General features: G+C 40.7%; 1 protein-coding gene across 9 annotated transcripts in view; it reads right to left on the bottom strand.

Moving 5' to 3' along the window:
* CLIP1 (CAP-Gly domain containing linker protein 1) overlaps window positions 1-12,176 on the bottom strand; it is a 65,129-nt gene that overhangs the window by 9,564 nt on the left and 43,389 nt on the right. For 7 of the 9 annotated variants that reach the window (XM_088525115.1, XM_088525114.1, XM_088525116.1 and 4 more), the window contains 3 exons: window positions 8,252-8,389; window positions 6,565-6,671; window positions 2,856-2,976 (listed from right to left, as the gene is read on the bottom strand). In XM_088525115.1, the coding sequence (XP_088381241.1) occupies window positions 2,856-2,976; window positions 6,565-6,671; window positions 8,252-8,389 (366 nt within the window). Of the gene's footprint in view, window positions 1-2,855; window positions 2,977-6,564; window positions 6,672-8,251; window positions 8,390-9,610; window positions 11,897-12,176 lie in introns of all 9 variants that reach the window. The other 2 variants (XM_088525121.1, XM_088525123.1) reach the window with 2 other exon arrangements.

Below are 12,176 nucleotides of genomic sequence, written 5' to 3'. Positions count from 1 at the left end.
GAATGCTCCAAGATGGGGCTCGTTAGCCTTGTGTTTCATCCCTGCGAGCCTCCTGGCTGGCTGGGATGAGCCAGCCAAGCAATTTTGGTCAAGCTAGGAGTGGATTTAAGAAAGAAAAGGGGAACAAGACCTTAAGGGAGTTGTGCAGCTTCCAAACCACGGTGGCAGCTGTGTGTGGTCATGGCTCAAGCCTGGAGCAGGCGCAGGAGAGGCTCCCCCATCTCATCCGTGTGTCTCCACCAACCTGCTCGCTCTTTTCTATAGTTTTTCCATAAAATTTAAAGATCGGGGCAGGTCTGGGACTCCCCCAAATATTGCAACAGATAGTTTGAAGCCAGAAGAGTTCCCCAAGCTGAGTATCTATCTGACTGGAAGCCTAACTAATTACAAACAGCTAATTATTTTAAAATCAATATGGATTAAACCCTCCTCAGCATCTTTACTACAAGACACTTTAACCTTTAGATGTCAGGATAAATCATTCATGAAACAGGATTCATTAATTTGGCAAAGTGTGTCACATGCAGCCACAGCTTCACTAACCCAATTGACTAACACACTTGCTAGCATTTATACAGTTACCATAGCAACTGCTCAAAATACTTAAAACATATGTCGTTACCTTCCTGACTGCATTTCGACGGGCACACGCACCCGGAACGCACACGGACCGGAATATTGCTGCGTCCTTGCGCCTTCTTCCCTGCTGCCCACTTTTTCCAATATCCGCTGCATGAAATGCAGCTCTGCTCCAAGTTAAACTTCCTCACAGTTCGGGTGGGCGCTTGAGCTCTAAAGCCGCATGGAGCGATTCCTCATGGCAACATTTTTCCTGGACATTTCACCCTGGACAGCCCGAGCGGCGGGATCCAGGCGCACACAGGAATTCGGTGCCCGAACGCGGCAGAGGAGCCGGTGACGCTCTATGAGCCCACGATGGGGTCAAAGCCGAAACCCTCCCGGCAAGCGATCCCTCCTCTGATCCCGTTTGCATCAGGGGAACCTGGCAGACCAAGGGCAGAACAACTGGACTTTAAGCTTGGCTTGGCTAAGAGCTAAAGGGGGGTGTAAAGAGCGCTGCTCCTCAGGGTGACGGCAGCTTTCTGTCCGACTGAGAAGGGGGTTAATTAATGTCTTTCGTGCTCCACTTGAGGCAGGGGATGCTGCTCACGGGAGCATCTGCTTCCAGTCCCCAGCAGCCAGGGAATACGGGACAGTCCGGAGCAGATCCGGAGCACATCCCACCCCTGAGAGCTGAACAACCCTGACCCGAGGAGAGCTCACTGCTTACACAACCCCTGCGGACTTTTATATAACCCCATTTTGCCTTCGTGCCTTTTGCCACGACCAAATTCCTTGGAGTACTAGAGGCCTCTCCTCAGTCTTTCTAAAGGCTGTGCTGTTTCTTAAAATGTAACAGTCAGTATTCCCACGTTTGCAAGATTTAGACTTCGTCACATAAAAGGATTAAAATGCAACAGAAATGGCTAACCAGGGCAATCAGACCATTACTCCAAGCTCCAGATTTTGGAGCCTGCTACTCGAAAAGGCAACGGCATCAGCAGACTGAGACTAACTGACCATTCCTTGTGCTTCATGGATTAGAGGACTCCATCCCAGGAAGAGGAGAGGATCCCTCCTGATCCACAGCGAGGCTGCACAGTCCCCAAGGCTGAAGTGACATTGCCAGCCCATGCCTGGTGCTCCGACTGCCACCTCGGGCTCCTAAACAGAGAGGTTGGCCTGAGGTTGCCGATTCCTTCTCAGGCTACAACCTCTTCTCAATATGACACGTTACCCTCAAAGATTCTGAAATAATTTAAGAAAATATGTGGGAGAGGGGAGCAGAGCTCCCACTAGCTGTTTGGGATGAGAGTGTTCTCTGAGCGCATCGCTACTCAGCGCCGCGTGAGTCAGGGGCTGAGCCCACACGTCTGGGACTCTCGTTAATCATCTCCGAAGGCTCCTCAGCATCATGAAGCTCATGCATTGCTCCTGTCAGCAGCCAAAAGGATTTAGAAACAGGGCTGAATCCGTAGTTACCCATCCTCTATATTTCAAAATGGGTGTGTTGAGGAAAAGTCAGCCCCTGGGCTCTAAAACATCAAGCTCTGTGATACAACAAAATATCATCTTTTGGCAAGTACCAGCCAAGCAACATTACAAGCTGCACACCTGTAAATGCATAATTCGAGATTCCAATAACATGCAAATGAAGTGAAAAAATAATGAAATGAGAATATTTCCTCACTGTAAAATCTAAGGGAAAAAAAAAAAATCTAATATCAAGTCCAGTCCTCTGGTACTCACCACTGTTGCAGCCACTTGTTCACGTAAATGAACAGAAAGAAGTTTGAGCCAGCATGCATGTGCACTGCACTTCTTACAGAGAGAGCCCGAGTAGTTTTAAATAGGGGTCTGAAAGACACCCTAAATGCTCTTTTTTTTAGGGAGGAACAGGGGGTAGGAATAAGGACAGTTAAACATCTAGCTTCCCTTAGAACAGGATAGATCAAGATTGCCATAGCTGTGTAATAAAATTACTCCTGACAGAAATAGCAAGTGTCTTTTAACACATTTGGTTAAAGCACATTTAATTTATGTTTCCTTCCAAGCCTCGTAAGTATCCTTCATGGGTTATATAACCTTCTGCTAGCCTGCAGCTCTAACCTCCCAAGGCAGGTGGTTTCCCAATTTATTTTCCAACACTCTCTCAGCACAACTCGCCTCTAAATCACAAGCACACGGCGCAACGTCACCCAGACATCGGCGGGAACAGGTCGGCCACCCGCTCCCCGCCAGCCGGGCTGCCACCACCTCTAGCCACAGATGAGGACGCGCTCCAGCCACTCTACCTTCTGGTGACTGCTGACTTCGTCCCTGCTCCTGCCCAGCTCCTCGGCAAGTTTCACGTTCTCCTCTTGCAGAGCCGCGAGCTGCTGGGACGCGTGAGCTGCTGCCAGCTTGAGCGCGTCGCTGCGAGGACAGAGAGTGCATGGTTACCATAGGAACGAGGGAGGCAGGGGAAAACTGTGGGAGAGAATCGGCTTCACGGCTTGGAAAAATACATGGAGGTCACGTGTCGATGGGGATCCATGATCCCGGCGCCTCGGCTGCCCTGGGAGGCTTCCCGGAGCGCAGGGGATGCTCCGAGAACCACAGCGGGAGCTCGGCTGCATGTTCTGCACCTTGCTGAGCAGCAGCAGCGGGATTAGAAATGCACTTACACCTGGAAATGCACAGCTTGAGAAGCCTCTCGGCGAGCTCAGGAGCCCAGCCTTGCTCATAAATGAACATATCCGAGCTTTGCCCCGGCCTGCTCGAACGGGAAAATTGTTTAAGAAGAATTTGTGACCCCTTTTGTGTAAACATTCCTGAGGAGCATCACGTCCGGCACCCAAACACACAAGAATGGGCAAGATTAGATGGTTTCTGTTTTGCCCTGTGTAATCTATTCTCATTTTAACAGATATTAAACCAAAAATGCAGACAAAACAAAGACGGAAAAATAATGATCGTTTCACTAGCCTATATGGCTACCAAGAAGTTTGGTTTCCTTAAAGGACGCTTAATTTCAATGCATTTTGGAAAACAAAAGTTTTTCATGCTTGTGGCACAAATCAGAGGCAAGTTCCTGAAAGATATGTTCAAATGTTATTAAAAAAAGCCACGCTGCTTTATAAAGCAATGATTTTTATGACTGTCTTGTTTTCATAAAAGGAAACTGCACTCCTATGTGCCAATATTACAGACAGTTAAAGCATGACTGGAATATTAAAAATACTTTTATGACCTCGAAGACAGAAGAATCCATAAAGCATTAACTTCCTCAGCACTTCCAAAAATAAAAATCAATCATCTGGCACAGTAAGCAAATGGAAGCCTAATGGACTTCCAGTCTTTTGAATATAATACAGCTAACCCACATTTTCCAGCCACTCCCTCAATCTCTGAGCTCTAGCTAAATCAATCTATTAGTTTTCAGCTTCTACCTTGAAAAAATTCCAATGGAGTTTTTAATTTCAGATTAATAAGGCCCAGTTTGATGAGATTAAGCAGGCAGTCACACATCACTGAATACTGAAATAAATTATCTCGGTATGATTCTACTTGCTGATGCAGGAATATATCTATTTTTAACCGCAATTGTATCCTGAATTGAAGTACTTACTGGTTTTCTTCTTTTGGCTTTTAGCATTACAGTAAAGATTTAGGGAATTATAAATAAATATATATATACACACATAAAAAGAAATCAAAACACACACATAATGCTGTGGTCAATTTGCATGAAACACTCCTCTGGCATTTTTTAGTACCAAAGAATTTTAAGTCGATGGCTGAGTGAGGATTTGAGGGTCTGCAAAGCCAAACGAACAGGCAGCTCCCAGCTCGTGCCACTGTCTAGGCCTGGTTTTGCACCAGGACCTTGGTGAGCTCTTCTCGAAAGGGGTCTCACTGCCCAAATTCCTGCTGATCAAAAACTGCCTGTTATCAACCTAATTCCTTGGTTATAAAAAATAGGCAACGCAGACTAATTACGACAATAAAGATCAATTAGGAGGGAACTAGACAAGCTGCCACACATCCCCAATGCCTCATAGCACCGATGACCAACACCGCAGGCAGCAGCCGTCTATGACTAAGATTTGCCTTCAGCCAAAACGAATAAATAACTAAATCACAGATTAATTAAGATCGTGAGAAAATCTTTCAGTGCTGCAGGTTTACATAGAAGTAGCCTCTATAAATAATTCCTGCTTGACAAATTACAGACTAATATATTTTGTCTTGCCATGAAACCAGAGGCTGCTAGCACCCCAGCATCAGAACAAAGAAATTGTGGAAATTGTTATTTCGCTTGGCATTTCCGACAAGCATTGGGGCAGGTAGTGATTGCTCGGGGAATTAAAAGCCGTTGTTTGTAAAGAAGGTTTCTCCCTATACAGACATTCAGCTTTCTTTAAAAGCAAGCAGAAAAACCTGTCAGTTATACAGAAATTCAGCATTAATTATGCATTTTCCTCTCCTTTGTGGCCTGTCTTCATACTAGATGGTGGTAAAAACTATCAACAAAATCGCTTATAGAAGTAGAAGAAAACATGTGTGTGTATGTGTATAAATAAATAATAATAATAATATAGCCAAAGTTCCTCTTAGTTTCTAGTACAAATTCCAGATTCCAGCTGTTGCTTCCATTAGTCATCAAATCCTTTTCAGAGTTCAATGGGAGCAGAGACCTGTTATTCCATGTGTTACATCTCAAAGCTACTGCTGCAGGGTATAAGCAGGCTGGATTTTTATTCATGGTGATACAACAAAAGCTTTGATACAAAGAGATTCTACAGGGGAACTATTAATTCCCATTAGATGCTTTGCATTTATTTTTTGTATACAGTGTGACATACTACTAGCTTGTAATATATGAGGTACTTTCTCCAATGAAGGAAGTTATCTAAGATTTATTTTTATCACATTGTACCACTGAGTAAGGATGTGCTCATGGACAGTTATGACTACGAAAGAGTCAACATACAATAACTTGTTATTCTGTGGTAGTGCAAATCTCAATTTCATACTGCCTCAGTTAAGAGCTCATTACTTATTTAAAGGATAAAATGCATAAAACTATTGCAATAAGGGGACTTGGCAATAGCAAGAACATCAACAATGAAAAACAAAAGTTAAATTTAAAAAAAATCCTTATTTCAGAGCAGCTAACTCCCAGGTTAGCAGTAAAGCTGTAATATAAACACAAATCTAGGATTTTAATCAGGCCATGAAATTCAACTACTGCTCGTACCTTGAAAACTTAACGTTTCATTTCCTGGGAGAAAAGTTCTACATGAATACTGCCCAAAATACCCAAAACAACTGCAAATCCACACTGCAGAACAGCCGGTCTCACACCTTTTCTTAGCAGTTTTCTAATTACAGACTCCTTTTCAACATCACAAAATGAGTTATGGTCATATGATGAAATATGGTCAGCTAACACTTGCAGAATATATTTTAGATTGTAAAATACCTCTAAACATCTATTAAAATGAAAACACATTTGAAAAAGGACATATGGCTTTGAGATGGACACAGCTTTAGTGATACACAATTAACTACAGTACCAGTGTCAGGTACCAGGTAGAAGACATATGCACAGCATGGCAGTTGGAATAAACTGGATAAAGCAATAGATGGAAAATAAAAGTAGAACCATATTTTATATAAAGAAAACCACTTAACACTTCAATGCAATTGCAAATTAAATCCAAACAGGAATCCTTTATAACAAAGGTTTTAAAATAATCTGGTGCCCTCAGGTGGCAGAACTATATATTCCCAGCAAACAATAAATTATTGCAAACAAGGATCACTAACGGGAACCTTGAGCAATTAAGGAGCCATGTTCTGATTTCAGATATTATGTATGTCAAACTGGTATTTAATTTTGATCTAATACTTGTTTATAAGGATACTGCAGATGTACTGAAAAACCTATTTTAAAAAATGAAAGGTAAAGGTAACTATAAGAAAAGAGTTTAACAGGTTAAATATTGAAATACTTACAATTCTTTTCTAAATTCTTCCATTTTCTTGCTCTCTAGATTTAGAAGCTCTTTTGATTTATTAAGTTCCTCTTCATTTTTCAAGTTGTTTTGTTTAAGCATGTCCAACTTAAAGAGGGAAGAAAAGAACTTATTACAGTAATGAAAATGTATAGTTCTCAGGTGTAGCACTTGGAAAAGGTATTTAGAAAATGGAGGCCTGAGTTGAACTTTTTCATCTTTACCACTTAATGTAAGTGCCTAATAACATAATCATCATAATGAAACAGTCAAAAGTTACAAGAGAAAACAATGAGCCTTTCTGCTTTAAAGTCCAGCAGAATGAAGAATTAAAAGTCCATTTAAGACCCACCTACAGTAATTTGATGTATAGATACTGAAATGCTAGGTAAGCAGAGCAACTCCATTTTGAATACTACGCATTGCAATGCTTTTCTTTTCTTAAGAATAATTTAACACTTCTTGCTAAGAGCAGAGATCAGCTATTCCCCCATTTTTATTCTTCTAAGGTAACCGATAAAAAACCTCTGCTTCACTATACCTTAGCTTCTGAGAAGCAGCGGCTGAATGTTGCACTTACAACAGGAAAATTCATTCCTTGGCGAAATCTTGTTGCAAATTTTCTATCTACTGCGTTTGCATCTAACATGTAAATACCGTGAGCTTGTAAATCTCATTTGTTCACATTCAGTGACATGTTATCTTACATAACAGATTATCTCCAGCTACTCCCATTTACAGAATATAAAAAAAAAAACACCCAGAAAGTGAAATGCTACTATTAATAACGTCATCACTTTTAATTCTCAAGCCATCAGCTCTGCTTGGAAATCACTAGTGTTCCAGCACAAGCTGTGGCATTTATTTCAGGCCAGCTGTTCACTGCCCATTGCTACAGGGACTGCAGAAGATTAAAGAGCCATCAAAAAGAGGCCACAGAGCGCTTAGGGTCTGCAGAAGAGCAAACTGAATGTTATACCACAAAACTTGGGGCCAAAGAGTACAAAAGGGACCAGTGAGGACATCCTGTCCTCCCAAACCCAAAAGTATCACAAAGCAAGGGAGGGGATGGATGGAAGAACGTCCCCAAGGCAGATCCATCCCTAGAGGAATTGCTGTATTTGTTGGATTGTAAGATTCTTTGGGACAATCATGCCCATGTAGACACTTGGGCAGCACTCAGCTCAGAGTCTCTTACCTTGTTAGAGCACACTTCTCATGTTCTGATTTTCAGGAGAAAAAATAAGTTTCAAAGGAAAAATGAGAACAGCACAGTGTGTGTCAAGGTTATGGTGTAAGCAGCAAGCTGCCCATCATAGGCTAGAATTGCAGCAGCAACTGTTGAGAAGCAGGGATATTTTCAGAGCTCTGCAGCACTTTTTATTGGAGTGCAAGTGGCACCATATCCTTGTGCATGTAAGACACACAGAAATCACATATTACCTGACAAATTGTCAGGCCCTTAGCTATTTCTGTGCATAATCCCCACTCCTTATCTTCCCAATCTGCCAAAAATTATTTAAACTAATGAGCTGTTACAGTGCTATGTCTTGCTGTGTACCATAAGAACTCTGCATTGTTTCACACCAGAAAATAACCAAAGGCTATTGCACAAATTTCACATAAAGATCACAGTTGCTTACAAGGTAGATAAAACTTATCATATAAAAGCATTTAAATATGATTACTTCGTTCTGCAGTTTCTCATTAGTTTGTCTAGAGTTCTCCAAAGAGGCCAAAGTTTCAATCTTTTCCTTGTGAAGGGCATCCTTCTCTTTGGTCACCTGCTCCACAATCTGAAAAGCATCTTCTGCCATTTTAGCAGCCTAAATATAAGGGAAAAAACAAGTATTACCAGTAGGTCCCTCAAAAGCAAAAGACAAACCAGAATACTTTATGCAGAACTCCATTGTTTCCCATTTGTTTTCCATTTAAAAAAAAGAACTTCTTTTCATTTATGGAATTGTGAATACTTGTATTCTGAAGCTGCATAAAGTATAAAAAAAAATGGACATAAGGTCTAATTCCATGCAAAAATTCAGTCGTAATCTCATGCTTGTGTCACCATTGTGAAAACCCGCATTTTAGTTCCCCAATTTCTAGCTATAACCACTGTGATTACTCTTAGATTTCCAATAGTAGTAGTTCAACAGATATTCACTTCCAACATACTGCTCTGTATTTTCAGAAAATATGGAATTACAGAAAGCTGTAAAAAGTTATTTGAAAGTAAATTTAAGGAGGCGGTAAAGTCAAATATCACATTATTGCAGTGCTGCTCATTTCAATTTATCTTCATGAAACAAAACATTTTCAGTATATGAAAATATTTAGGTAGGCTTAATTCATTTCTATAGACTATCTATAAAATTCAATTTATAATGTAAGCAATTTCATGAGTTTCAAACGACACAAACTGAAATTCAAAATATTATTTCAGAATTTGTTGGCAGTGAATACAAAACTCTTCTGTGAATAAAAAGAACCCCAGATATACCATAGTCTTTAACAGCCTGAAAGTCTCATAAGCTTAAGTGATTCCCTTGCAACATTCTATGCAATTGCACTTACAGGAGCAATACATCATTTCATATTTTTTGAGTGGCTCAAATTTAACTCAAATTTATAGTAATCATTCTTCCAATTTAACTTCAAATTGCACAAAGAACTAATGTAAAACCATAACTATTCCTATACTAGCTATTAAGCTGCAAAGTACTTCAACAGAAGCTGCTGCTCAGCTTCTCCTACGAGATCAGAGAATTTCCTTTTATTCACAGCTTACTTTGTTTTCTTGCAACATTCAGCGACAACATTGTCTCATATATTTAGATATGATTTTTAAAAAATTGTAGCTCTTAAAGATTCTTTCAGATTCTGTTTCAATTTGAAATAAACAGGATAACATATTGAGTTGGAAGATAATTCCAGCCTGTTTCCCTGAGATGACGTGCTGATTGTGCAATGGAGAGCAGATAGGAAACCATGGAGTTAGTGCTCAGTGTTAGTATAACCATACTTGGTTGTTTAACAACATGTTTCAATACCTCAGATTTTTGCGTTACAGTTTGGGCCTGAAGAGTCTCAATTTCTTTTAGTTTCAAAGCCATATTATTCATCTCCTCCAGCAGTGTCTGATTTTTGTCCTGGGAGACCAGTAATTTGCTGGAAATGTCACTATTAGTTTGCGCTAAAATTGCTATTTCCTCGTGCAATTTATAATAATCCTCGGAGAATTTCTCCTTCTCTTTTAGTATTTCTTCCTTAATGATGACCAGAGACTTCTGTTCAGCAAGCAGACTCTCATTTTCCTGGAGCAACTTTATCCTCTCCTTCTCCGTTACCTCATGGCTGACTCGAAGCTCCTCTAGGATCCTGGAGACAGAGCTGTGCAAGTCCTGGAGCTCTGCTTTTGATTTAGACAAACACGCAAAGTCAGTCTTCAGCTGTTCAATATTGGAAGCAAGTTGCTTCGTCTCTGCATTGAGAATTTCCTTTTCTTTAATTATCTCTCCCAGTTTAGATTCAGATTTTTCTTTCTCCTGAGCTAAAAGTTCTTTCTCAGTCAGCAATTCTTTATTTTTCTCTCTCAGCTCTTCTATTTTCTTCTCTAAAAAGCTGATGTTACTATGAAGTTCCATACGTTCCAAAGAAAAGGATTCCTTGTCCAACTTTCTAGCTTCCTTCTCTATGACTAGGTTTTCTTTCATAATGTCAACTTCCCCACTTAATTTCTGACATTTATCTTGCAGTTCAGCCCTCTCCCTAGTCAGCATTTCCCTATCAGAGGAACAGGTCTTGAACGACGATGACAGGACCTGCTTAGCATGAGATATGGCAGACAGTTCATTTTCGAGGGACATTTTGGCATCCTGAGCCTCTTTCAGGAGGTCAGAAAGGTCACATTTACAGGTTATTAGCTCTTGATTTTCTAGAGTCTTCTTTTCCAGTTCTTCCTTGAGGGCTTCAATGGACTCTTGCAGTGTGGTATTCTCTTGGACCAGAACTCTCCTGGCCGAGACATCCAGCTCATGCTTCCTCTTCATATCAGAGATTGCATTTGCAGAAGACTCACATTCATCAAGAAGCATCGAGTACTTGCTCTCCAATTCACTCTTTTCTTGAAGAAGAGCTTCGTTCTGTTTCTCAAACTGCAATGACTTACAAAAAACAGATTCCTTTTCTACGCTCAGTTCATTGAGTTTCTCAGTAAGGACTCTCTCAGCAAGTGCAGCCTCTGCAGTGGCCTCACCAAGTTTTTCAGTAATTGCCTTATTTTCATTTAAAAGTTCTTCCCTTTCAGCCAAAAGCCTTCGTTCGGAGGAAGAAAGCGCCTCCTTTTCTTGAAGTAACTGAATACGTTCAGAGTCAGATATCTCCCTTGAGGCCTTAATTTCCTCAAGAAGCTGAGAGAGGCTATCCAGGGAAGTCTTCAGCTCCACATTGTCTTTTAGTAGCTTTTTAAGTTCTTTATGCTCTGCCTCTAGTTCTGTTTGCAGCTCTTCTGTTCTCACATTTAAAGCCTGGTTTTCACTGGCACCAGTGGCTAAGCTCACCTGCAGCTCTTCTATGCTTTTAAGGAGCTCTTCCTTCTCGGAACGCAGACTCTGGCTTGTTTGCAGCACTTGGTCCATTTCATTTTTTAAGGCTGTATGTGCACTTTCCAGATCCAAACACTTGCCTAGGGCTGAATCTCTCTCTGCAGTCAGAGCTGACACTTCTTGCAGCAGCTCTCTCTGATCTCTGGCAAGGTCCTCATAAGAGCTTTTCAGCTTCTGAATGACACCATCTTTGTCTTTAACAATTGCATCATTCTCTGCTAAAAGTTTCTTCTGATAATCCTCCAGTTCTCTCTGTTCCCTGATGTGCTTCTGACACGCCATATCCACTGCATCTTTGCTGGCCTGAAGTTCTTTCAACTGTTGGAGCAAGGCTGACTCCGCAGACCGGAGAACATCATTTTCTCGAGTTATCTTCACAAGACATTTCTGTGCTGCCTCTATCTCAGAGAGCAATTTGTTTTTCTCAGAAACTAGTGCCATCTTTTCTGTGCTATTCTGCTGGCTTCTAGCATCAGCTTCTTCCTTTTCCTTTAGGATTTTTTTATTTTCCAAATTAAGTTCTTCATTTACTGTCCAAAGCTTTTCTTGGTCTTGTTGCAAAAACATAATCTTGGATTCCAGCTCTAGAAGTTTTGTTACCAATGAACCTTTTTCTAATTTTAAAGTATTCCTTTCCTGTGCCAGAGTGTCTCTTTCTGATACCAAACCCCTCATGTTGTCTGACATTAGTTCAATCTCTTTTCTGGCTGATGCTAACACAGCAGTTAAGGACTAAAGAAAAAGTTGGGGAGAAGGGAAAACAAAAATGAAGTCAAGCAGGCAAATGAGAAATGTAGATTATGGGCAAATAGAGCTACTAAAAGCTTTCTTTTTTTAAAAAAAAAAAAAAAGAAAAAAAAAAGAAAAAAAAAGTGTATATGCTGACACACAGTTCCTGGGCAATCTGACTTAATGATTGTCACCAATGATATTTCATTTCAAAATGCCATTCAACTGCAAGAAAACTTTCCAAAAATTTAAATGAAAAGAGATCACTCTTGAATGCGCCTCC

The sequence above is a fragment of the Tinamus guttatus genome, unplaced genomic scaffold, assembly GCF_059628265.1.
Source record: "Tinamus guttatus ecotype Peru unplaced genomic scaffold, ASM5962826v1 Tinamus_guttatus_pri_ptg000223l, whole genome shotgun sequence".
Taxonomy (NCBI): Eukaryota; Metazoa; Chordata; class Aves; order Tinamiformes; family Tinamidae; genus Tinamus; species Tinamus guttatus.
Note: the sequence above shows the minus strand (reverse complement) of the source record. Positions and strands in the feature narration are given on the sequence as shown.